The sequence below is a fragment of the Lissotriton helveticus genome, chromosome 9 (genome assembly GCF_964261635.1).
Source record: "Lissotriton helveticus chromosome 9, aLisHel1.1, whole genome shotgun sequence".
Classification (NCBI taxonomy): Eukaryota; Metazoa; Chordata; class Amphibia; order Caudata; family Salamandridae; genus Lissotriton; species Lissotriton helveticus.
In genome coordinates, this window is record NC_136070.1 from 610805782 (window position 1) to 610833660 (window position 27879).

General features: G+C 44.8%; 1 protein-coding gene across 1 annotated transcript in view; it reads right to left on the reverse strand.

Annotated features, from left to right (window-relative positions):
• The window catches only part of SPTBN4 (spectrin beta, non-erythrocytic 4), a 1415585-nt gene that overhangs the window by 1321033 nt on the left and 66673 nt on the right, over nucleotides 1-27879 (reverse strand). The window contains 2 exon segments of the mRNA XM_078660647.1: nucleotides 4987-5174; nucleotides 5624-5736. Of these exon segments, the coding sequence (XP_078516773.1) occupies nucleotides 4987-5174; nucleotides 5624-5736 (301 nt within the window).

Genomic DNA, 27879 nt, shown 5'->3' on the forward strand with positions numbered 1-27879 from the left:
ATCTCCAGCTAATGTCTTCACTAGCAAGAGCAATACCTGTCATTCTAATCCATTAATATCAAGTCCAGAATTGCAGTAAGTGTCACAAACCACCTTCTTGAGAGTGTCTTGCTTGAAGTGGTCTGAACTCCGAAGCATAAATTGAGGTTTACTTGGCAGTAAAAAGATGTTCTTGTATTCAATACTTAAGAAATTCAATTTTGGTGATCTACTTCTAGCCGATTTGTTAGCTCAAGGCAAAATCATGTTTTCTTTGATTTTAATGCCCTGCATAGGGCAGAAATCCCAGCAAAGAAGTGCAGACTCTAAAAGAAAAGGCCTGCAGGGGAGGCTAGGTTGAGCACAGTCTAACCTGCATAGAAGGCAAGACCCCTGTATGGCAGTACAGTTTTTAAAAATACTGCATGGGAGGGCGGACTCCTACAAGTAAGTGCAAGATTGAGAGATTCTTCATCCTCCTCTGTTACATACAATTGCAGAAAGACTATTATATTTATTCCTGATCACGAGAGGAGGGCTAAAAAGTGGAATATACTTTTACTTGTCTACTTTAAGACATTAGAAGTGCAGCCATTTCTTTATTTTCAGCCCTACTGTACACAACTCTTGGCAGAACATAATAGTATTTCCATGATGGGCCTAATTTAAAGTTTAGATGACAGAGTAGGTTCTGGCGCCATAGTAGAGTACTCCCGCCATTTCAAGGACATTCCGCTTGCCAAATTTAGAGATGTTCTGCAGCCAAGTAGACATCTCTTGCACTTCCAAAACACACCATCACAGCGGTTCCTGTAAAGGCAATGAAAGTTTGATGGATGGCTCTGTCAACATGACGGAGTCATACGTCAAACTTTCAACATTTCTTTTATTTTAAAAAACAAAATCTCAAACTGGGATTCTGTTTTTGTAAATAAAAAAAAGCAATCACGCCTTCATGATGGGAGTTTTCTCCCAATGGGAGGGGTTCATTTTGCGGTTTTCATTCCCCCTACTGCTACGTTTGATCTGGCGGCGACAGACAGTGAAAACGGGGCCAAATGTTCGCCCACTCAGAATCTGGAGGTTGAACATTCACTGTTGGACTGTCAATGGTGTACGAACGTAGCGGAGACAGAGCAGTTTTTGCCATCTACATGCTGAAGTTCTGCCTGAGTCTAAATGAGGCAAACATATCTTCAGATTGCCGGAGAGGGTGCTCCGTCACCATTGGGATGGAGTACTGCCTTCGCCAAAGTCTAAATCAGGCTCTCAGTCTATGTGGCCGTAGGAGGAGGATTACCTGGAGGTACAATACAAAGATGACCCCTTATAAACGAATCTAAATATGTTCATACAGGCTAACTGTGCTATTCTTTCAAAGTTAATCTATTCTGGCAGTTGAATGCAGTTAAAACTATTTCCAGACTTGCACATACACACAAAAGGTGGACGGGGACTGCTGGAGACTGGCCCTCATTTAGATATAACATAATATTACTTCTGCAGCAGCAGTTCTGTTACAGGCCTTCACCGCTTTCAGTTAGGACTAAAACATGCAGAGATATCAGTTGTTCTTCACTCATTATGGACAACTGTTCTCTTTGCATGCAAATTGATGAAAAACCAGAAGGAAAAGTCAGTATTAGGTTTCAATATAGATAGCAAGTCAGGTATTCTTTAACAATATTGAATTATTCTTTGCAATTTCTTCAGAAATGGATCAATCAAACAAGGCCTCATACTCTCACACATAAACGCATTATTATATTCACTACGACCAAATGTATCATGCCTACTAGGGCTAAATAATGTACTACTGTTAGAAGATCATGTATGGATATCTGATTTTGCAAGGACAAAAACGCAATGTTTTTCCCGAGATGAGGTGACTCACTGGGGCATTACAGAGTGTTTTACACATGGCCTTTCGTGTTAACTGTTTTTATTTGTGATCTTACACATACCTTCACCTACAACCAACTGGTCGGCAAGGATATTATGAATGACAATTTGTCACGTGGTTTACTGATGAATCCAACTTCCCCCAAAGCACCTCAACAGTAGGTCAATCTTACAAAGGAAAGGAAACAAATCAAGTCTCCATCGACAAACACCCACGGATTACTGCGTTTGGGTGTTGCAGCTGCATAGTAAAACAAACATGAATGACTCTAGATTCTCAGGTTCTCTACTTTAAGAGTATTTGCCAAAGGTCATCTGTGATGAGCCAAATGGCTCTCAAATAACAGGGCAAGATAGCTCCCTCTAGTTGTGCTTTAAGAGCTTTATAAGTGCGCCCAACTCACTTCTAGGATTTTAGGGTATTACACATTGAGAGCAAAATCTTTTCCAAAGCTAGAATGTTCCACAGCTGCTTATGCCAAGTCGCGATATCCCGAACCATGATCCCACCCTAGAGAGACAGCACCATCTGTACTCCCGCATCTAGGGAGATAGAAAGTTACTTATCCCTGAGGGACTTTGACGATCTGTGTGGCAGGAAAAATCTACCATATATGACCAGCCCAGGGACAATCGAGAACTGTGAGAACCTCTTCCCAGTGCCTCGCTAGCTTGCAGCAGTGCCCCAGTAGATGTAAAAGAGTCCCCATGGCTACACAGTCCCTCCAACAAACGTGACCTCTGGCTGAGTTCAATGTTCCAATTCTCTCAGAAGTCCTATCCTAATAGGTCAGGATTTTGCGATTTGTGAAGGCATGAGTCAGTCACTAGAATCTGTACCCTGTTGTAACGATATTACCACTCTCTGGGGTCATAGCCTGGCCCACCTCCATTGTTTCTAACCCGGTGTCTTGTCAAGGGAAATGGTATCAATAAGTTGTCTGTAGAGTGTGGATATTAAAGCTGTGCCTTGGGTGCCAACTGTGAGCATCTTTTCAAGACCTGTAAAGGTTCAAGAGGCCCTCTCCTTCATAGTGGTAATGAGTACCCAGTGCTGTAACTGTGTAGATGCAAAGCGTTCTGTTTCAGGTAACCCAAATATGTCCTTGAGCTCTTCACATGTGAGTATTTGCTCGATCTGGAATTGGGAGCTAACCATATGCACTTATTCTCTCTCCACATCTTGAAGGCTTTGTCATCCAAAGCTGGAGAGAAGTCCAAATTGTACGAAATGGGTTTGAACTGTGAGAGGAAGGATGTGAATCCTAATTTCTAAGCTACCTTATCACATATTGCCATTGTAACTCTCATGACTGGAGAAGAGTATAGACCCCAATGTCTTGTTGACTTGCAGAGCCAAGGGATTTGCCACAGAAGGGCCACTGCAATTACCTGATCCACAAAGCACCATTATTTCGTAATTTCTTTCTTGTCTCATTCAACAATATTATGGGGCTTAGGTGCTTGAAAGTACAATAATATTTGGGGGCGAGCCAGCCCTCCAATTTTAACTGATCCATAAAGATTCTTGTTAGCGATGTCTGGGGGCTTATTTTGGCAAATATAAGCATTCATCATGGTTTTGATCTGCTTGAGCACCACGGTTGGAAGTGGAAGCGTGATCATGTGGAAAAGGTAGAGGATCTGGGGTAGGATCCTCATTTTGACAACCGCTAATTGTCACAGCCAGGAACATTTTTTGTACCATCTATGGCAGTCCCAAAGAATGTCATTGAGAAGGTTGGAGTAGATTAATGTCACCACCTGAAAAGTGGTGAAGGCAACAGTGATTCCCTAAGCAAGTTATGGAATTTCCACACCATGGGATAGAGATGAGGGTATTCAGTACCGACTATTGGTGTGGAGCCAGGCTTAGTAGGATACCTCCATGCAGCCTGAAATCGCTGTAGATCCTCAACTACGTGAGTCACACAGGACAGGGGCTCCATTAAAGAAAGCATGATGTCATCGGCGAACATCATAAGTTTAAATGGGTCTTTGCCAATGGATGCTTCTGTTATTGCTTTGTTGTTCCTAATGGCACTGGTGAATGGTTCAAGTGTTATGGCTAAGGTAAGGGGGGACATGGCATCCCTGTCTAGTGTCTCATTCTATGGGAATAGGCCAGAAGGTTGTGCAATTAACCCTAATCTTAGCTGTGGGGGTTCGGCAGCTCGCCATAACCCAGTTAAAGAGCCTAGGTCCATCTTTTGTAGTACACCTTCCATGTAAGTGCAGTCAATTTTGTCAAATGCCTTTTCGGCGTCAAGGGACAAGAGCAGTACATTTTTGTGTGTCCTTTGCACATTTTCCATTAAATGGATCCGTTTTTTTCGTTTTATCACCACATTGATGACCCAAAATCAAACCTGTCTGGTCTACATCCACTGTGTGCGGAAGGAGGCAGCCCAAACTCTAAGCCAGAATGCTAATGAGAAGCATCAAACAATGATGAAGAGTTATATTGGCTAATATGTCGAACAAAGGGATGGGTCTTTCTGCGATTTATGCCTCAGCATACTACTTTAGGTCATTCTGTGCCTGAAGAGTCTCTGTGCATACCCCTACTACAACCAGAGATGTAACACCAGCGAAAGGCATGCTAAAGCAGAGCAGGGAGTGCTATGTGTGTGTCTCACTCTCTCAAACTTATTCCCGTTCCACCTTGGTTTGAACATGCTCTGGGGAAGTACAACAGATATTCATCAGAACTCTGACTTGTACTCATTAAAAAAGGGGGGATGACTGAGATAAATAAGGTAAAGGACAAAACAAAAATTGTGTTTGACATTTTTTTTAGATTTCCCATTTCAGACATAAGACGATCTAGTCTAAACTCTTCCAGTTTCCAATAAATCTGAATTGAATTTATGTTTGATATGCTGGAGTAGATTCCCTTACATTTTTGACAATGAAAAAGTGACAATAATAAAGAGGACACAAATTGGCTGAGCACTCAAAAGATGCATATTTTATGGTAGTATGGATCTCTGCAAGCTTTTTTTTAATGTAATAGTCAGAGAAAAGAGTGTCAACATTCTTCTCTGAGAAGCACAACTGTAATTCTCTGATAAATAAGTAAGCAGATTTTCTGCAGTTACTCACTTTACGGGTTTCTCAGTCGTGCAATAGGTGGTGAAGGCCTGCAGCTGCTGCTGAACACCCGGTAATGAATTGGCAAATTTCTGATTGCTGATCGCACTAATGGTGTTCTTGATCCACTCAAGGAGCTCACTTGCAAGCATCTCATACTTATCAGTTATCTTCTCAGTGTCAATGACCTGGTCCAAAACCTAGAACCATGATAAAAAGGAAGAACGGGTGGATTATAAAAGTAATATATTACAGAAACACTGGATTAAAAAACTTGTTACGTCCCATACAGACAGATGTCAGCCAGGAATTCACTATGTTGAATATTAATCCAAATCAATAATGGCATTTACTTTTGAAGAGAAAGTGTATTTGATTTCTTTAAGATACACATTCAGTTGCTCTTTGGAAATCCAAAAATGGTACAAAACTTCCCTTGTTCAATTAGGAAATCCAAAATAACAGCGCAGTTTCTTTTCCAGCAGCCACAACTAAAGTCATGCAGTTTTACATTATCTGGTCAATGAAGAATGTTCAGAATTTCACAATTGTACAATGGTTATATTTATATTCATATTCTGAAAAGCTGAATTCACTACATTGAAATGAATACGCATAATTGATTTAAAAACATTAGCTTTCTTCCAACCTTTACAATCCTTTTTCCTTCCACAGCCAGGGCCTTCATTTTTGAAAAGTAATGATAGAAGGACACAACATATGTAATAATGGATTTCTCATCAGGATTTTCCATGTTTACATCTGAAAAAGAACCAAAACAAAAAGGTAGAAGAGTACGATGGAGATAATTAATCAACAGGTAAGAGTATCTGCAGGCACAAAGTTCTGCTATTGGCTTTTCACTCTTCTATTACCATAATTTTATAACTCTAGAATTAGAAATTAAAGTATTGTATTTTCGCTGCAAGTAATAGTAGTAGTTAAGAAACAAAAAACAAACAGAGAGGAATTCCCCATTGACCATAACATTGTTACACTGTCTTGCAAAATGTAACCCATCACCTGATGATTACTCATGGTAATTATTTCCTAAGTCTTGAAGTAAGAGATACCCACATTTTGCTTTACACCTAAGACACACCCAAAGGTATTTATACCAAATCGCTTGTAAGGTTAATTGTAGACAACATACAAGATCTCAGATGAGGTTTAATTTAATGCAAACAAAGGTATGTTCCTTATGTGTATTGTTTTCTTGCCTGCACTATACCTTCAAAGGGATTACTTTTATTTGCAGAAAAGAACTAAAAAGACTATTATTTAATATTTAAGGCATATGAGTGATTAGCTTTAGTTTTATGTACGGCAACAACATTTTATCAGAAATATACATGCATAAATATTCACTATACATTACTAAAGAATGTCTATTCCTATAGGATGTCATGTTTAGAAAATATTTTCAGAATTGGCATACATGTACAAAATATTCACTGAATGAGGGCAACATGTGAAAGTGAAAAATGTGGATGTCTTTGTTCCCCTCACTAACATCAGTGATTCTAATATATAAGTGTAAGAATAAAAGGAAACTGGTGACCCGCTCAACATTTCTCATTATTTTCAGTAACATCATAAAACCTTGCTAAGCTTCTTGAATGGTGTAGAGCCTAAACATTCCTATTAACCCCTTCCCTGCGCCGCGAATTCCACAGCGGCGCGGGGGGGGGGCTTGGGGGTGAGCGCGGCGCTTCCATGCTCATGACGGAACCACGCCGTCATGAGTCACGGGCGGCGTGTGCTCATGACGGCTTGGTTCCGTCATGACCACGCCTGCTCATTAATTCGCCCGCACAGGCAGGGAATTAGTGCCACGTGGGAGGAGCGGTCCCAGCATGACGGAACCACGCCGTCATGAGCACACACCGCCCGTGGCTCATGACGGCGTGGTTCCGTCATAAGCACGCGAGGTGAGAATGAGGCATTTTATCGGACCACCCGTCTTTTTGGAAATTAGCAGGCTGCTGGCGGTCTTGCATTTATGTGGAACGGAATTACGAAGTAACTCGGCACACATTTCTCCGTTTTTAAACGTACGGAAATTGGCGTCTGGGATAATCTGTCCGGGACTAAAGGCCTTAATAGCCAGATTAAATTCTGAAGACTATCGCAGCGTATCACTGGATAATCTCGGATTCCATGAGGCTATCCGTGGGACACACCATTGTCTTTTAAAGGTCATTAGACAACCACACGACGATAGTGCGGTGCAAGTTTCTGGATATCTGGAGGTTCGGTGTAAACCCCTTTTTTTAAAGCATTTTAATGTATTTGTGGGATTCATATAATTCATCCTGAAGAAGGTGATGGCTCTGTAGAAATATATGCCCACCGAAACGCGTCAATGCAATCCATGAGTTATGATACATTAAGTCTGGGAAACAACGACTCTAACCAAAACAATTTCATGTATTAGAGTTTGATTTTGATTTTGTGTTGGACTTCTGTATCTGTCTCAGCTTAATAGGAATCATATTTTCCTTTGTTCTGTTTCCCACTTGTGTATATTATATATTTTTATGTATCATTGCATTTTTATTGAATTATATTGTGTATTGTGTTTTTAACTTACATCTACATAAATTGTACAATTTTCATGAAGCTCTTTTATTATTTTTATACTTTCTTCTCTGCCCCTTTATGAATTGAATCTTGTCTATATAAATGTGGATGTTGGTGTAGTGTAGTTCCTATTTTCCCAATAGGCTCTGCGCATTGGAATAATATAAACAGCAGTGTAGACGTAGGACTGAGGTCGACTAGGTCTCTATTGACTATATTAGACTTAATTAGTTTTGCCAGCTAGCTCAGAGGTCACTAGAAACGTTCTCGAATAAACAAGGAGGAGTTTAACTTCCCTGGATAGACAAGTAGGGATTAGCTTCTGACAACCATAAACATGACAACTTTGCTCCCTCAGAATAAGAGTGTATCTCTAGAGTCGTGTGAAAACAATAGACAATTATTTCACTCAGTCAATCGTGCGTACTTAGTTTCACCAGAGTGCAGAGAAATAGAGAGACGGGCGTTTTCAATAAAAGGTGTTATTTATTGAGAAGTCTTCTTTCTCATGCAAGAGAAATGAATTGCCACAATTGCAATACTTAGTATAAAGTAAAGTGCGTACAGTAAAAGGAGTATTATGAAAAAATACTGTAAAAGCATTGATATGGTTTCTTAGCCCTATGATACTTTAAAATGGATAAAATATATACATACATAAATACATTGACTAACGTACTCAACTGGTGCTTCTAATCTACGCCTACCCCGGTGTACCTGACCTAAGCCTGATACGTGGGAAGGAGTAAGTAAGTAGCAGTTTAAGTTAAGTTGGGTTTTGCCAAGGAATCTGAATCAAGAATTCTCTCAATGGTTTAGTCAGCTCCGTACCTGGGTAATAGAAAGCAGGAGGTCTGGTATCTCTCTCTCAGGACTCGATATCCCAGCAACCCGCAAGGGCGGCTGGAAACACTGGAGCTGGATTTTCTCAGCTGGAGAAAAAGACAGCGTCTTTCTCAGTGCGTCAAAAGGGGTTGGGCGGCGTCCATGGGCTCTCGCATCAGCTGGGCTCTCGGGCAAGTAGATAGCCGCTCTGCTCCAAACCACCGTGTGTTTGCTTAAGGCAACGTTGGTATATTTATACCTGAAAGGTGCCGGGTTTGACGTAAGGTTGGACATAAGACGTCACCAAGAACTAACAGTTCTTTCTGACTCTAGGAGTTCTTGTGGAAATCAAAACAAGAGCAGGGGATTTCCCGGGCTGCTGGAGGCTTGGTTTGTTTAAAGAACGCGTTGTACTTTCTAGGAGTCTAGGGGAGTAGCCATGTTGTATTTGGACTGCATGGGCTATTACTAAATATGGATATGATTCTTATGCCTTTATAAGGATATTATTTATTATAGCCATATAAGGGCATAAATCGGGAATATCGAATTAGGGTCCTAGATAGAAACACAACATTGGAGTAAATTTACCCAAGGGGGAAATTCTTTTTGACAATAATGGAGATTGCAGTGCACTTTGTTGTCTCTTGTTTCTGTTGCTTTTGTTTTTGTTTATGCAATAAAATGTTTTTTTTTAAAATGCGAAGTCTGTCTAATAGCAATACACTATCATAAATAATGATCAGTGAATTCAACACCACGAAATACACAAATGCACATGAACAAATATGCAACTATTTGTAGAATGCTGAAGCCAATACAATGCATGCATCATTTCTAAAGTTACAGTCACAATGATAAAACGTTTATGGCAATAACCATGCTATATAAAGGGTAATGACAAATTGGAATAATGCTTTAGTGTGGTAAATTAATTAAACAGCGAGCCATTAAAAACTGAATGCATATATACTGCATAACTAAAAACATAATTCTTTCAAGGGCACGCACCCAATCTCAGGAAAAGATAAGAACGTTTGTATATAAAAAAAAGTACGAAATATAGATGTAGTAACAGATAAATATCTGACAACGCACATTTTATATTTCTGTTTTTCAAATTGCTGTTTATTAAACAGAAACAATGGTCAAAGTAAGGTGTTGTGATGCTAAATTAAGGGTCACAAGTGGACTAGGCCCAGTACTGGCAGATCTTAATGTAACTCTTCAAATCATCTGTATTACACAGTTAGTCTGTCAAAGAATTCTCCAAATTTGATACCTCCTAGGAAATGGCATGCCCATCCTGTCTCAAACATTTCACCAGTCGGGCAACCAGTTGATTGTTCAAGGCTGGTGAAGAGCCTTTTTACAAATATAACAGCACAGTTTTTTGGTCTGAAAAACACCAAAAGATGGTTTTAATGGACGAGACATAAAACTTTAAGCCTTATGTGCTTCTCCACAAAGTGACAGAATAGCTGTAAAAGTGTGAGTTTTAGTCACGTGCTCTAGGACCAAAAGGCAACAATTTGCAGGCTTCAACACCTTGAACTATCTGGTGTTTAAGAGTTTGAAGCCAAGATTAGTTGCAATAATGCAGCTTAGATGAGAACAAAGGCTTTGGTCACTATCCTCCATTGGAACACAGAGAAGAATAACACTCTTCAGTAGCTGTAGATAGTATAAGCAGACATATGTAACTGTAGCTCCCCCAGAGTTACTTTACAATATCAGAAGAATGAGGACACTTTTCCATTGATGAAGGCCAGTACATCCTACACCATCCTTCCAAAACAGAGCAAAATTCTCAATCTCACTGCCATGTAACTTCAGCTTGTCTGGCACATTTTGATGTCACTGGGTGCCAGACACGTTAAAATGTGCAGAAAGGCATAATGATCCCTCTCCATATGGACTATGATCTATATGCCATCTTTGTACACGTAGAACTGGTAACGGAAAAGAGTCCACCAGATTGAGGAGAGTTGGAACACAAAAATAACAAAGTACTGGTCACAGAGTCATAGGCGTCTATACAAGTAAAGGTCTATAGAAACAGCCAATAGTTATCATCAACAAATCTTCAAGCACACTAACAAGTACTGACTGAACTCTTCCAGGATGTGTGCGGGGAGCAAGCTGGGGCTTTGGTTATTCTGATGTACAGCTTGCTGATACCTTTTCAAATTAAATAAAAGCTGCATCTTAAGAGTATCACAATGTGGTTTATAGGCAAATGAATAGACATATGCACTGAAGGATATGTTAAAAAATTAAAGGACACGTTGCAATGTGAGTGCAGCTGGCATCTTGTATTGACCTCACTTCTTTTGCCCATTACTTGAAGGCGGTTACCTATGGCTTAGGTTGGCTGGTACAAGATTAGCTGCTTCCTAAACTTTCAGTGCCCTGGTACTGAAATATGAGTTTTAGTGTGGCATGACCAATGCCACAAATCTTGATGGCATGCTAACAGCCTGCTCCTGACGTTTAGGCACACCTGTCAAAGTCTGGAGGACAGTTAGTGAGTGGTACAGGGAGAGTGGGAGGAAAGAGCAGCAATTGTGAGACTTAGAGATGAGACCCACCAAGGAGATTACATTTTATGGACTATTTTATGGACCATGCATCATTCTTTTGATTCTCTTCCAGAGTATGTTGTTTTGATTCCTCCATACTCGCTTCTGCTCGGGATCTATGTATCCAATTCTTAGGCCTAGAAGTTGGCCTTTAATGCCAGTGCATACGCCGACCTTGTCAAAGAGTTCAACCTTCCACTTACAAACTGCTTTTGCGCCTGCTCCATTTGCTTATAGTACACATGCATAGGCCAACGTTTGCTTCAAAACTTCACTTGACCAGTGTCTTTTCTAACATGCTTGTATTCTTAGCAGGTTACTCAAAAACAAGACTAAAAGGATATCAAGTAAAGGCTGTCACAGACGGAGCCATTACAAAATGAAACCCAAACATTATCAGAGCCCCTCTATAGCATCAACAAATGCAAGTGTCGAAAACTTTGCTTCTTCTCCGAAGAAAAGAAGAGCAGACTTTTTTTGTGGATCAGGGGTACTCAGAATCATTCCTTGTGTTTTCATTATATGCCCAGTAGTAAAACAAACTGTCATGGTTCCTTTTTGGCAGTTTGTGGTGGGGAACTCCCATACACTCCCTGTGTCCCTCCTCCCTTGAGCCATAGGTTTCCAGAGTTGCAAGTACCCGCATTTGGTAGATTAAACTTCTTAAGAAAATCCTGCTTTTTGTATTCTAAGACTGTCACATTCCTATGATGGTCGCACTCTTACACGGAAGACTAGACAATGCTAACTTAAGCTACTTAGGATTCCTGGAAAAAGTTTTAAGAAGGCTGTAGTGGATACAGAATGCCACTGCATGTCTCATCATCGTTATTCACGGTCGTGAGCACATCCCTCCCATTCTGTCACATCTAGCTTTGACCGCCACAGACAAAAATTTCTTTCATCCTATTCCTCCTGCTAGTCTTCCCTTTAACCCCTTGTTATATTCGCCTGCCCTTTGTGTGTTTTTAGCATCCACCCCTGTGCCCAATGCCCCCTCCCCTCAATTTATGGCTAACCACCTTTTCTTCTGTGACGCTGTACCTCCTGTCCCAACTACCACCCTTCCCTCCCCTGTGCTTAATTAATCATGTTTCTTCCCTCTTTTTGCATCACTTCCAATCCTCATGTGTTCTAATCAAAGTCAAGGTAAACACTGAAAACGGACTATCCCAATTCCTTTTAATTTTTTACTTCCTTATCCACTTTTTGCTTTTATATGAATTTTTCTTACTGTTGAAATAATTTGAAGAACTTTAAGACTTTTTAAATATATGCTGGGTGTTTAGGATTCCACCCTGGGTCCAGTGTACTTTTCCATGAATTTCATCAAATTTTCGTTGGAATATGTTTTCCACACAAAACAACAGATTTTTGTGGAAATTGTTTTTCTCCAATTTTGGCCCTTTTTGAAACTAAGGGCAGTTCTCATAGTGGGTGAAAACTCCTGTTTACAGCGAAAGGGGATTACAGATAAGGTGCAAATTGTATCCAATGCAGGGGTTTGCAGATGTGGTTTACAGCAGATAAAACATGCTGCAATTCACCAGGGCAAACTGTATATAAAGTTGGTGCAACCACCGCCATTGTGAAATTGTACTCAAACTGTACATGATACCCCATTCCAGAGACTGCAACTCGAAATCAGGCGCAAACTACTCACCACCAATGACTGCACCATGTGAAAGAACTAACTAGAAAGTGTGTAATTTGCACCAAAAATGGGGCTAGTGTTAGACTAAGGTTAAACTAGTGTTAGTCTTGTTGCCATACTTTTAAAATCTTGGCATTCTTGATTATGTATTCTTCACATTTGTTAACTTCAAGCATAAGAAAAAATTGTGGTTATGGTTTATTGTTGGATAGACATGTTGGTGATCTTTACTATGGCATTCTGGATTTTCACGTGCACCCCATTCACAAATCTTTGAAGCTTTGAATTTGAATTTACAGAAATTTATAAGGCGCACATTTACCATGTGGTTTCTTGGCGCTGGGGGGAAGCTGGAAACCCAGTGAGCGGGGCGCGGAATTTAGGATGGGAAGGCTTGGTGAAAAAGATGGGTCTTGAGAGCCTTGCGGAACTCAATATAGGAGGGGGCAGATCTAACAGGTTTGGGGAGTGCATTCCAAAAGGTGGGGGCAAGTACTGAGAATTTCAAGCCTCCCGACCTGCTTTTCTTAAAGCGGGGTACAAAAAGGAGGGAAGTGATATGAGAAGATTTGGGTAGCCCGAAAATCAGGCAGGCCGCCTGGTTTTGCACCAGTTGAAGGCGACGAAGGGCACTGGCAGGGACACCGTTATACACAATATTCCCATAATCCAGGCGCGATAGAACCATCGCCATCAAAATCAGTTTTAGTGCGGAGGGAGAAAAGAAACGAGAGATTTTTCGGATAGTGCGAAGGGTAAGGGAACAAGAGGAGAATGTAGAAATAATCTGGGGGTGAAGTGTGAGGTGTTGATCTAGAGTGATCCCAAGTGTTTTGGCGGAAGGTGAAGGTGAGGGTGGGGGACCTAAGGAAGGTGGCCAGAAGCTGGGGGACCAGGGGCTGGACTACCTCCGGTAAGAACTAATTCGGTCTTGTCCGGGTTTAGTTTTAAATGATTAGAATTCATCCAGTCCCTGATATACAGCATTACGGATTGAATATTGTGGGCGGTGGTAGGGGAGTGAGAAAGATTGAAGATGAGCTGGAGGTCATCGGCGTAGTTGTACACCGTGACCTCCATCTCTTGAAGTGCAGAAATAAGGGGCAGAATGTAGAGGTTAAACAATAAAGGGGAAAGGAAGGATCCCTGAGGGACACCGCACTGAACCTTACGTGGGGAGGCAGTGAAATCGGCCAGGCGGACTGCTTGGGTACGCTCGCTCAGGAAGGAGCTGATCCAAACCAACATCAGGCCCCCTATGCCCGCCGCCTTGACACGGGAGAGAAGGATGGAATGATCAACCGTGTCAAAAGCGGCGGACAGATCTAAAAGAATGAGGGCCTGAGGGGTATTGGAGTCCAGCCCCTCTCATAGTTCGTCTATGACCGAGACAACAACCTTCTCAGTGGAGTGTCGGGCCGGAAACCTGCCTGACATGATGCAAGGAAACCGCTATCCTCGACAAAGGAACTGAGCATCTTGGTGACATAGGACTCAAGGACCTTGCCCAGGAAAGGGAGAAGGGAGATGGGGCGGTAATTTAAAGGGGAAGAGGGATCTAATCCAGACTTTTTTAGAATGGGGATGATAGTGGCTGCTTTGTAAGTGGCGGGGAAAATGCCCTGCCGGAGTGAGTCATTAAGAAGGGACAGAAAGGGCATGTAACAATCTGAAAAGGCCCTGCGCAGCACGTGGGCCGGACAGGGGTCAGTGGGGGAACCTGACTTGACCCGGGCTAACAGAGGGAGATAGGTTTCTTTAGTCAGTAGGGGTATGTGAGTCAAGTAGGATTTATTAGGTGACGGCGAGAAGTCACAGAAGGCAGGGGAATGGGGGGGGGTATGTTGGCCTTGATTAATGCGACTTTTTCAATGAAGAAATCATTGAGTAAGTCGCAGAAGGATTGAGACTGAGGGGTCTTGGAAGATGTTCTGTCAGAGGACGCCAACTCTTGAACGGTGGCAAAGATTTCTCTTGGTTGATTCTCGGCTGCAAGAATCCTGCCCGAAAATTTTCGATCTTGGCGGTAAGGATGGCTCTTTTGTATTCGTTAAGAATGGAAGTATAGCGAATTTTTAGGGTGGGACAGTAAGCAAGCCTCCATGCACGTTCTGCTCGGCGTGCTTCGAGTTTTTTTACTTTAAGATCAGGGGTGAACCACTTATTAGCTTGGTGGGCCCTTCTGGTAGTAACACGCTTCATGGGGCCACTTGGTCACAAGCCTTCGAGAGCCAGCCGTCTAAGATGGTTATTTGAGACGGCAAGGTAGAGCCTTCCAAGTCGGGGCAGGTGGCGGACAGAGAAGTGCACAAGGAAGGGATGTCTGCACTACTCCAGTTCCTAGCCCAGGTGTTCTTAGGGAGGAAGGCATTTTTGACAGGACAGAGATCTAAAAAGAAAGAAATCAAAAAATGGTCAGACCACGTACAAGGCACAGCAATGGGAGTAGTGACTGGGATGTTTAGAGTCCATATTTGGTCTAAAGTGTGACCTCGGGAATGGGTAGGAATATGGACTTGAGAAACAAAATTAAAACTAAGAAGAAGCTGAGTGAAATCTCTAGACGTGGCGTCTTCCGCCGGGTCGTTGGGCCAAAAATTAAAGTCCCCAAGAATCAATACCGAAGCATTGTTAACTACTAGAGTGGCCAGTAGTTCTTGAATAGCTGGAATGAAGTGTTGGCTGGGTTGTGGAAGGCGGTATATTAACACACACGTAATAGGGATACGAAAGAAAGTGGAGCGCACGACTAGATAGTCGACCGCTGGTATGGTAGGGGCGGGAAGTACCTGAAAATGAAGGTTGTTACGGGCGACTAAAGCGACCCCGCCCCCCGCCTTTCCCTCAGGACGGTCTGCGCGGAGAATAAGATAGGAGGGGGGAAGAGCTGCTAAGATGTTAGGAAGAGAGTCCGTGCGGAACCATGTTTCTGTCAGGAACAGAAGGTCTGGGTTATGTGACTCCAAAAGATTAAACAGCTCAAGTTGATGCTTGACTGCTGACCTAGTGTTCAGAAGGTATACCAAATTAGTGGGTGTAGGGTCAGTGAAGGGAAGGTTTGGGGAAGGGGCGGTAGAGGGAGGGACAGGGGAAGGAAGGGAGACAGGGAAAGTACATGAAGGCTTCCTCCGAGCCAGGCCGAGTTCTGTAACCCGTGTAAGGGCGGCTGGGTGAAGTGGCCAGGGAGCCTGGTATGAACAAAGTTGGGCGGCAGAGTAAGAAATAAAACGGGCATAGTGACTAGCCCCTAGCCCCGGCCGGCCGCTGACGGGCGCAGACGGGCTTGCCTTTGGCGCGCCTGCTGCGCGTGTGCATGAGGGGGGGCTTAAGAGGTCTAAGGCGCAGGAAACTAGAGCGCTGACCTGGGAGGAGGCTCCCAAGATGGCGCCCGACAAGCCGTGTCGGACCGGGGCTAGGGGAGCGGGGGCCAGACAAAGTGCACAAGATAAAAATACAAGTAGGTAAATGGTTAAAAATTGGTGCAGCTAAGAGCAAACTCCGCACACGACACACACGCAACTGGCCTAGAACCCTCTGCCACCGGGTTCACATCGTCCGCTGCGCGTGCGCATGAGGGGGGGCTTAAGAGGTCTAAGGCGCAGGAAACTAGAGCGCTGACCTGGGAGGAGGCTCCCAAGATGGCGCCCGACAACCCCGTCAGCCCTCCGATCAATCGGCACCAAGCCGTGTCGGACCGGGGCTAGGGGGGCGGGGGCCAGACAAAGTGCACAGGATAAAAATACAAGTAGGTAAATGGTTAAAAATTGGTGCAGCTAAGAGCAAACTTCGCACACGACACACACGCAACTGGCCTAGAACCCTCTGCCACCGGGTTCACATCGTCCGCTGCGCGTGCGCATGAGGGGGGGGGCTTAAGAGGTCTAAGGCGCAGGAAACTAGAGCGCTGACCTGGGAGGAGGCTCCCAAGATGGCGCCCGACAACCCCGTCAGCCCTCCGATCAATCGGCACCAAGCCGTGTCGGACCGGGGCTAGGGGAGCGGGGGCCAGACAAAGTGCACAGGATAAAAATACAAGTAGGTAAATGGTTAAAAATTGGTGCAGCTAAGAGCAAACTCCGCACACGACACACACGCAACTGGCCTAGAACCCTCTGCCACCGGGTTCACAGCGTCCGCTGCGCGTGCGCATGAGGGGGGGCTTAAGAGGTCTAAGGCGCAGGAAACTAGAGCGCTGACCTGGGAGGAGGCTCCCAAGATGGCGCCCGACAACCCCGTCAGCCCTCCGATCAATCGGCACCAAGCCGTGTCGGACCGGGGGTAGGGGAGCGGGGGCCAGACAAAGTGCACAGGATAAAAATACAAGTAGGTAAATGGTTAAAAATTGGTGCAGCTAAGAGCAAACTCCGCACACGACACACACGCAACTGGCCTAGAACCCTCTGCCACCGGGTTCACATCGTCCACTGCGCGTGCACATGAGGGGGGGCATAAGAGGTCTAAGGCGCAGGAAACTAGAGCGCTGACCTGGGAGGAGGCTCCCAAGATGGCGCCCGACAACCCCGTCAGCCCTCCGATCAATCGGCACCAAGCCGTGTCGGACCAGGGCTAGGGGAGCGGGGGCCAGACAAAGTGCACAGGATAAAAATACAAGTAGGTAAATGGTTAAAAATTGGTGCAGCTAAGAGCAAACTCCGCACACGACACACACGCAACTGGCCTAGAACCCTCTGCCACCGGGTTCACAGCGTCCGCTGCGCGTGCGCATGAGGGGGGGCTTAAGAGGTCTAAGGCGCAGGAAACTAGAGCGCTGACCTGGGAGGAGGCTCCCAAGATGGCGCCCGACAACCCCGTCAGCCCTCCGATCAACCGGCACCAAGCCGTGTCGGACCGGGGCTAGGGGAGCGGGGGCCAGACAAAGTGCACAGGATAAAAATACAAGTAGGTAAATGGTTAAAAATTGGTGCAGCTAAGAGCAAACTCCGCACACGTCACACACGCAACTGCCCTAGAACCCTCTGCCACGGGTTCACAGCGTCTGCTGCGCGTGCGCATGAGGGGGGGCTTAAGAGGTCTAAGGCGCAGGAAACTAGAGCGCTGACCTGGGAGGAGGCTCCCAAGATGGCGCCCGACAACCCCGTCAGCCCTCCGATCAATCGGCACCAAGCCGTGTCGGACCGGGGTTAGGGGAGCGGGGGCCAGACAAAGTGCACAGGATAAAAGTACAAGTAGGTAAATGGTTAAAAATTGGTGCAGCTAAGAGCAAACTCCGCACACGACACACACGCAACTGGCCTAGAACCCTCTGCCACCGGGTTCACAGCGTCCGCTGCGTGTGCGCATGAGGGGGGGCTTAAGAGGTCTAAGGCGCAGGAAACTAGAGCGCTGACCTGGGAGGAGGCTCCCAAGATGGCGCCCGACAACCCCGTCAGCCCTCCGATCAATCGGCACCAAGCCGTGTCGACCGGGGCTAGGGGAGCGGGGGCCAGACAAAGTGCACAGGATAAAAATACAAGCATTTAAATGGTTAAAAATTGGTGCAGCTAAGAGCAAACTCCACACACGACACACACGCAACTGGCCTAGAACCCTCTGCCACCGGGTTCACAGCGTCCGCCCATGACAATGATATGAAGAGAAGACTTCCTGTATAATGAGGACCTGAAAGATATCCCAAGTGTGTATTAATTTGTGTTGGACTGCATGCATTGCATGCAATCACTGACATGATTGACGATTTTGGGTATGTCGGCAATCACAACGTGTGTTTGTTTTTCCCTACCTAGCCCACAAAAAACAAGGAGGTGGCCATAGATCAGGCTTCTCCAATGAGTAGCTCATGAGCTACTGGTAGCTCTCCACCCACCTGTAAGTAGCTCTCTTGTGTGCAGCCCAGCATATTAAATTATAAACTTTTGCTTGGTTGTATTAATATATGTTGATCAAAATTCAATGGTGTGTATTCTAGATAAAAATGTATGTATTTTCAGACCTCATCATTTCCAAAATATATTTAAAGCTAAAATGTAAGAGATAAATCATTTGGCGCTTGGGAGACATTACTAATAATATGAAGTTGGTACCAGAGGCATTGCTGCTATGGAAGTTATGTATTACCCATGTAGAAGCATTCTATTGCACCCAGCCCTCTCTGCAGAGTCACCCCAAATGTTTTTGCCTTCACCCCTTTTATTTTTCTGAGTTAGTTTTTGTTAGACTTAGGACTCTGTTCACTTTATCACAGCTCCTTTATCACAGCTAACCAGTGCTAAAGTGCTTGTGTTCACTCCCTAAAACATGGTAAAATTGGCTTACACCTGATTTGTATATTTAATGTACTTATAAGTCCCTAGTAAAGTGGTACTACATGTACGAAGGGTGTGTAAATTAAATGCCACTAGTGGGCCCACGGCACTCTTTGTGGCACCCACTTAAGTAGCCTTTTAAACATGTCTAAGGACTGCCAATGCAGCCTGTTAGCAGTTATAAACTGCCAGTTTAACTTGGTAAAATAATCCCCTTGCCAAGCCGTAAACTCCCTTTATATTACATATAAGTCACTCCAAAGGTTAGGGCCTAGACAGTCAATAGGGCAAGGTGCATTGTAATTAAAATGTTGGACATGTCCTGGTAGTGAAAAACTCACAGATTTGTTTTTCAGTACTGTCAGGCCTACCCCTCTCATAGGAGAACTTTGGGTTACCTTATTACATTTAATAATTGATAACCTTTGATTGGTAATAGGTAGGAAAGTCATGTTTGGGGTCTAAAGAATTGTAATTTAAAATCCTCTTCAATGGTAAAGTCGGATTTTAAGTCCCAACTCTGAAAATGCAACTTTTAGAAAGTTTACCTTTGCCTTACAAAGGCAACCCTTACTCCTGTGGGCACCCCAGGTATACCATATATTTAAATCACAAAGATTCTCATTGGCATCATTGATCACATAATAACAATTTTTGTCTGCAACAATGGCTGTAAGCGAATAATGCTATTTGAAGAATGTAAACATCACTCCAAAATACTTTATATAGTCAGTGCAATACATACACAACAAAAAAGTGCATTGTGTCCCAAGTAAAACTGAACCACCCTAAGACAATCATGAATAAAGATCCAAAAAGTAACAAACTGAAGGTGTGTTCCACAGAAAACAAACCACCAAAATATTTTTAATCCTTGGGTATGATCATTCTAAACCTGTTCCTGAGTTAGGCTTATTAGGTTTGTTTGCATATTGTGTAAACAACGTTTTGACCTTGTATTAGATGTAGGGTCTCATCAGGACGGAATGATGAGGGGACATCCTAAACAAAATACATGAGATTGTGTTAGAGTCATGGAGAGATGGCCATGTGTCTCACTAGGAAATGACTGAAGGTAATGATATACCTTACCAAGTAGCTGTAACTACATCCATACAAAATTATCCACAATGGGAACCACCCCGTTTGTGACAACAATTTATGTGCAAAACAATAAGGAACTTACTCAGGGAACTGTAGGGGTGTCATAAAGAACAACAATTAAGATTCAAGAATCAATTAAGGAGTACAGAAGGGGTCAAAATGGCACAATGCAAAAGGACTTACTCCTGTAAGTATCAATTGGGAGAACAATTATTCTCCACCACAAGTGGGTTCCTCCATGAAAACTATGCTTGCTCGGAATTCTGCATGCATGGTGGCAGAACGAAGGCAAGCAAGAATGGGACGTAACTTTACAAAAATGGGAGATAAAACATTCTGTCCAGAGTAGGATTGTAATTAGAAGATCCGCTTGCTGAGATTCAGCCTGTATGGGAAAACACGCATATTGGTCTCCCCCTTTAAGTAACTGTCAGTGTGTGAAGGGAAGATGCAGCATTAGAAAATTCGATGATTTTCCATTTATCATACCAGTTATAAAAACAGAACCCTCAGACCCATGCTTCAGTTCACTATCTGGACCTGCAGAAGGACTATCAATGGACTACTTGCTGCTGTGGCCTGTTGTGTAATTCAGAATTTCTGACAGCTTTGCTGCACCAAGGACAGCTGTGCCTGCACCGATCCCCCAGAGGTCTATCCTGCTTCTTGAGCCCTGCTCTTCTACTTCAACCCAGGACTTCGAGAATTACTCCAAGGGCTTGTTGCCTGGCCTCTTAATAAGAGATTCAGGGACACAAAAGGCTCCAGCCATGGACCCTGTCTGAGTGAGTCCTGACCCTCCAAGTGGTGTCTTTCCAGTCCTGTATCCTTGGAAGTGGTGCTAAAAGTGCTCAGATAGCCCATATCCAAAACTTGGGACTTAAAATGTTTTTTCCCAAAAACATTTCTGAAAACCGAGAGGAGAACGGGACCTACCTGCTTGTCAATTCGCCCAAGGTGCATCACTGGTCAGCCTGACTTCGTGACAGGTCCCGCTATGTTCTTCTCCACAGCAGCAAATCCTGTTCAGTGGCTCCTCACAGAAGGGATATCCGGCCTCATGGAGCCCTCGTCGGCAACAGCCTGCAGCTTTATCTCGCTGGAGATTTTCACCATCCAAAAAACAGACTTAGGGCCCGATTATGATGTTGGCAGGATGTGCTCCGCCATCATGTTATTGGCAGTCCTCCCGCCGCCTCCTTGGCGGTCTGACTGCCCGATTACGAAGTATGTGGGAACAAGGCCACAAGACCGCCACCTCCGCCGATACTTCTCATCCTGCAGCAGGGGAGGATACTTCTGCTCCTGCAGCGGGAGAGGCAGAGGTGGCCCGTGGATAGGGTCATCCCAAGGTTCCCACCAGGCTAATCCTGACCTGCCTTTCTGCCGACCTTTTCCTAGTGGGGACATCACCATGCACGAGTCGGCGGAAATCCAGTAAGTGTGTCTAATTATTGAGCCGAGGGTGATTGTGCCCTTGTGTAATGTCACTGGTGCACATCTAAAGCACTCCAATACCTTCGGGTCGGGTTTGCGCTATATCAAAATGATACAAAAAGAAATTACGCCTGACTGTCTGGAATCACGTTCTGGGGCGTGCATGTCCAGTAAGTAGAACAAACTTGCTTGCATAATAGTAACTGAAGCAGAGATGTTTAGCAGTGGCACAAAACCTACATGTTTGGTAGTAGCTGCATTCTGGAAGCACTGCAGTGTAGGCAGCATTGGAATCCAGTTTGTTTCCAGCAGCCAAACATACAATTGTCATGTCTCTGCTGCCGTGAAACTGCCAGTTCAGCAGGAAACTCCAAATACAGTGAGTGGGGAGGCCCGCTGCTCGGCTGAGAACTTGGTCCTACCGCCACCACAGACTGGTTGTCGGACCGCAGAACTCATAATCGGGCATAAGTCTGAACACAGGAATCTTCACGGCAATTTCGTCCAGCTGCTCCACTGAGATGACACCACGTCCTCCGACAAAGCCAGTAGCCTTGTCCTGCTGAACTTTACTTTCTCAGACATTTTCTACCCCAAATTTCTTCTAAGTTTAAAGTTAGAGACCAGGTCCAATCCCGTGCCCCTCTCGCCTAACTAGATGCATGTGGCACTTCAATCTTGAAAGTGATATTTTCCACTTTAAACTTGAATAATTCATAACTCTTGTTCTCCTGATTGGATTGTTGTTGTTATGATGTCAAATAACATATACAAATGTACTCTATATTTATAAACAGATGTGAGATTTTTCTTTTGTTGTTTTTTCACTGTATTACTGTTTAAGTGCTGCATAAATACTTTATACATTGTCTATGAGTTAAGCCTGACTGCTTTTGTGCTAAACTAGGGTTAAGCCCGGGTCAATTGTGTGACTTTCTGTGGTTCACCCTGACAAGGACTGTAGCTGCTGTTTGAGTAAGGTTTCACTTCCCTCAACCAACAACCAAATTTCTCACACATTCTAAATTGATAAAGTAATTTTATATTACTGCTGGCAACCCTGCCTGATGCACTGAGGTGATCACTGCTATTCAGCTTGTATATGGTGAGCACTAATGTAATCTTGTCTGATATTGTTGCTATTACAACACTAATAATAGTATTAGCTCCGAATGTTTTCATTTACCCTTATTACTGAAAAGGGTGAATGCCCCTGCCCTAGAACATTTGATTAATTCTAATTGTGAATTAATTTATCTCTCCTCTAATGCTTTCTGTCTTTGTTACTCACTCCCTTGAGAGTTTTTGGACTGCCACAGCAAATGTGATTGAGGCTGATTGATGCAGGCAGTCTAAAGATGTGTTTCAATGGCTTGGCCCTCTAATTGTGCATATCCACTAAAACATTCCTAATGACACTGAGGATACCCACTAAAACATTCCTAATGACACTGAGGAAATTGTTTATCACCAGAAGACTTTTCTCCATGGGGCTCAGGGCACATACATCTGTGTGCTAAAGGGGGAGAGCCGAGAAAGGTATTATGTTAAAATCTATCATAAAGAACTTTAGAGACACATCTTTGGAGCACTGCAGCAGTTATAAAATTTGATCCACTGAGGTACTGGAACACAGAGCTGGGATTTGTGGTATATAATGTCCTTCACTTGTGTGCATTAATTATGAAGCTACAGCATTCAGAAATGTCAGTACAAATCTAATAAAGTAAACAGTAAAGCTGAAGGATATTAGCATAACTCAATGGTGGTCACTGATTGTCAGATCAGAGTGTAGAATGCCCGCTATGAAGCAAATCTTCCTGGATGGTACAAAGGGTATTTGGAAATGTTCACAGTAAATATGATATTTAAACTAGACAAACCAAAGTAATTTATTTAGAAAGCAAGCTTGTCAGACAGTCCTACAGGTAACTTTAATAGCTGAGGACCTTAAGGATCTGCACAAAAGGCAGCCTGTGGAGCAGGTGGTCAAGTGACACCTTGCATAGCTGCATTCAGGTCAAAGAGTCATGGGGGTTGTGGCCAAGCAACATGGCCGACAGGACGTGAGATCTCTAGGCTTCCGGCTGGCCCACCAAATAATCCTGATAATCTCCTGTCCAGCGAGGCCCCTTGGTACCATCCAGCTCACCACTGTGTTCCCCCCGCTCCGGAGTGTCGCATGGGGGGTCTGAACTGATATGGAGGTGCCCTGCAATGACCAGCGACTACGATGCAGCCAAGATGAGGCCTGATCTAATTGAGATGGCCCGTTCTGAGATCGGAGACCTCGACCTGAGCCCAGCGAATGCCTACTGGGGAGCATGAGCCTCGTGTGCTCCTTGCCCGCCCTTCTTGGCCCTGTCCCGAGCCTGAAGGTGAGAGGAGGTATCCTACGGCATCAAGGCATTATCCGTTGGCCGGAACTGGGCGGCCGGCCTGACGCGAAGAAGACGAAGAAAGCCTCGAGTCCCCCCTACCGAGGAGAGGTCTGAAAAGTTGAGAGGGAGGGAGGGTTTCCTCGACCGCAGGGCCAACTCCATCCTGACCGGGTCGGTTCCTGGAGCCGAACTGAACTAGAGACCGGCCCAGCCCCCGCTGGAGGAGCTGACGGCTGAGGTGCCTGGGACGCGGGTGCTTGCTGCCCACCTTGCCAGCCAGGTCAGATCAGGTGGGGAGAGGAGACCCTGCTGATGCTGCTGATCCCCTGAGGTCCGTGCCCACAAGGACGGATCATCACTGGGCGGGCCTGGTGTTCCCCCACTGCCTACCCATAGGGAGCTCTACAGTTCAAGGCCTGGTGCTGGTGCAGCGGAACCCGCAAGGTAAAGACGCGGTGCGCCCCCCTCCCGGCTGTCCAGGCCCTCCTGAGCGGTGCTGCTGGAGGGCCGGCCTCTACGGAGGCCGGAGTGGATGCGGGGTCTGCACGTGGTTGGAGAAGCCAGCGGAGCCCCCATGCTGGACCAAGAAAAGGCTTCCCTGGCCTTCGGCGGAGGCCCTGGAACCAAAGAAAGGTGGCAGTTCCCAGAATTGAATTGAACTGGCTCTTGAGGCTGTGTTGGGAACCCGGTGCATGTGGCAGGGCTTCACTGAGGGCACCAGAGGTGAAGCCTTCTGGATGGTGGGCCCTTCTCTTGATCTATATAACCGAGGTGGCCCAGTTGGACGGGTAGTCCGCGAGCTGCCCTCACCCCCAGCCTCGACGACGGGGGGCGCTGGTGGAACTGCTTTGGCAGAGAGGTATCGCTAAGGGTTTACTGGCCAAGACTGCCTGCTGCGTCTGGCTACCAATCTGAGCAGAGGCATTTCACAGCTAAAAAGATGGGCTAGGATAAGGTGGTCCACTCCTCAGCTCCCAACACAATAACACAGTACACAACTCAGCACCTCCCCCCTCTGCTGCGCATCATAAGGCAGACATGCCCTGATGGAGAGGGTGACGGTTGCAGTGCAGAGATTCTGGTGGCCATCCAGGGTTCCATCACCGCCCTGGAGAAGCACATCGAGACAGTGTCTATAGACATTAACTTACTAAGTAAAGTGGCGGATAAAGTGTCCACAGCTGAGGGGGACATACTAAGTCTCAAAGGACAGGTGGCCTCACTCAAACAACATGTGGCACCGATGTCCAAGGCCACAGGAGCACTGGAGCGTAGGGCGTAGGGCCGAGCGCGACATAGAAACATCAGAGTCCTGGGGATCCCAGAGCGTGCAGAGGAGGGCAAGACTGAAATCTTCCTGGAACGCTGGATGTGCACCGAGCTACGCTTGGACATATTTGTAATGGAAAGAGCGCAAAGAGCCCTGGTCCCCTCCCCCAGGGATTGCCCACGGGCAATAATCGCAAAAATTCTAAATTACCAGGACAGAGACTGCATTCTGCGAGCAGCAAGGGAGGTGCCGGCCTTATGCTGCGAAACCAGTAAAGTAACTAAAACACACGGAAGGTACAGAAGGTCTCAGAAATACAGAGGGAGAGAAAAGAAAATAGCAAATCTCTCTATTGGGACCTAATAGTGTCCTCTTTACATGCCCAGAATACACAGTTAATCTGGAAACAACCAAGAAAACAAAAACAAGAGAAGATGCACAAGGAGAGGAAAAAGATACCCATCAGCCCACTCATAAGTGGAATCTCGTCATCTGGGTATATGTTGGTAAATGGTGTCCTCTAGGGTCTGCCTTGGAAACAATCCATAGGACTGCCTAGTGATGGACCCAGAACATTTCACCAACAGATGACAGTATATGAGCGGGAGGGGTTGAGGTTGCAGTGCTCAAAGAAAAAGAAGAAGAAAAGGAAAATAATCCAAGTGATTCTAAAAATACCTATGATGATGTCATGAAATACTTTATTAGGGCTGACCATCAAAGTGGTATGGTTAAAAACAGTATGCTGATAGCATGTAAGGAATTGGTACCCACCAATGTTGTTATTCGGTCAACATGTTTCAGCCTCAAGGGCTTTCGTCAGGACCTATGGTGCTACTGCAACACTTACTTAAGTGATGTGAAAGTGGGATCTACATCTGCTTTCCAAACTGAAAAGAGTGTATCTTCTCCCTTATTGTGGGGAGAGAAAACCTCACCTCACCTGGCCACTGCTCAGGAAGAAAGGGAGGCCACGCACTCTCCGTCGTTGCCTCGGAGTGAAAACTGAGCCGAGGGGGAGTAAGTGTTGCAGTAGCACCATAGGTCCTGACGAAAGCCCTTGAGGCTGAAACATGTTGACCGAATAACAACATTGGTGGGTAGCAATTCCTTACATGCTATCAGCATACTGTTTTTAACCATACCACTTTGATGGTCAGCCCTAATAAAGTATTTCATGACATCATCGTAGGTATTTTTAGAATCACTTGGATTATTTTCCTTTTCTTCTTCTTTTTCTTTGAGCACTGCAACCTCAACCCCTCCCGCTCATATACTGTCATCTGTTGGTGAAATGTTCTGGGTCCATCACTAGGCAGTCCTATGGATTGTTTCCAAGGCAGACCCTAGAGGACACCATTTACCAACATATACCCAGATGACGAGATTCCACTTATGAGTGGGCTGATGGGTATCTTTTTCCTCTCCTTGTGCATCTTCTCTTGTTTTTGTTTTCTTGGTTGTTTCCAGATTAACTGTGTATTCTGGGCATGTAAAGAGGACACTATTAGGTCCCAATAGAGAGATTTGCTATTTTCTTTTCTCTCCCTCTGTATTTCTGAGACCTTCTGTACCTTCCGTGTGTTTTAGTGTCTAGTTGGGGGACTAGGTACCAGTAGGTCTATAATAATTTTTTCCCCTCGGACCCCCCCTTAACCGTTTATCTCTCCAAACCAGTAAAGTAGCCATATACCCTGACTATACTAGACAGGTCCAGGAGCAAAGAAAAACCTTCCTGGGAGTGAAACAGAAGCGCTGTGAAATGCACCTGAGGTATATGCTACTTTAAGCTGCCAAGTTGAAGGTAATAGCGCTGGGGAAGGCCCACTTCTTTGAAACACCATACGAGGCCAGGGAGTGGTTGGAGATCCGAGGAGGCGCTCTTATTCCTTCACCCACTCCCCAGAATTCCAGTGAAATTCCTTAATCTGCTCCACCACCTGGTTGCCTTAGGTTTACTTTTTTGAAAATATTTGTAATATTAAAACCCCAAATTAAACGACATACCCGAGCTCCATGGTTTGTGGTACAACTCTATGTCGTCTATCACATATGTTAGTGGCCGATATCTCCGTGAAATCAAATTACAGCTTTCCAGCTACTTGCCAGCATAGTACAGTAGATATGTGTGAACCACCTCAAAATTGAGCTCTAAGAGTAACGCTTCATTCAGTCCTTCTCTCTTCGGTATCACAGCTCAATACGTCATTCAATTCCCTACAATCTCCGAAACTCACCAAAATCAGCTTGCGACCCACAGTTTGGGAGACACCCCTGTAACCAGTAGAAAGTGATGGTGAGGCAGTTGTACCCATCAAGACTAACTTTTCAGCCACAAGACAGTTATATTACTCTTTGCCCTTATGGAGGAAGAATACCAGGGCTCGAGTCGGGGTACCACGCGTGTGGACGGTGTCCCCCCACTTATTTTACCAGGAGCTGAATAACTAGAGCAAATAGAGCCACACATTCACTCTTTGGCCTCTCTGGGGCGATATCGGAGCTCATTCAGGACGTTGCTCACGCGCTGGCTTCTCTGATGCAATCACATCTAAGGGGTGAGATAAGGGAGGCAATGAGTCTGATGGTGCAAAACACCTTTCGTGACGCCACTTCCTGTCGTGACGTCAGCGTCCCCCCACTTATTTATTTAGGACTTGTGCCCTGAAGAATACCAAACCATGCCATTTGTTGCCTAAGTTATAGCTTTTCTCTTATTAACTGAATTCATTTTTTGTCCAAATTTGTAAACAAATTGCAGAAATATGAGGTACCACACTGGCCAAAACACGTTTATTGTTATGTC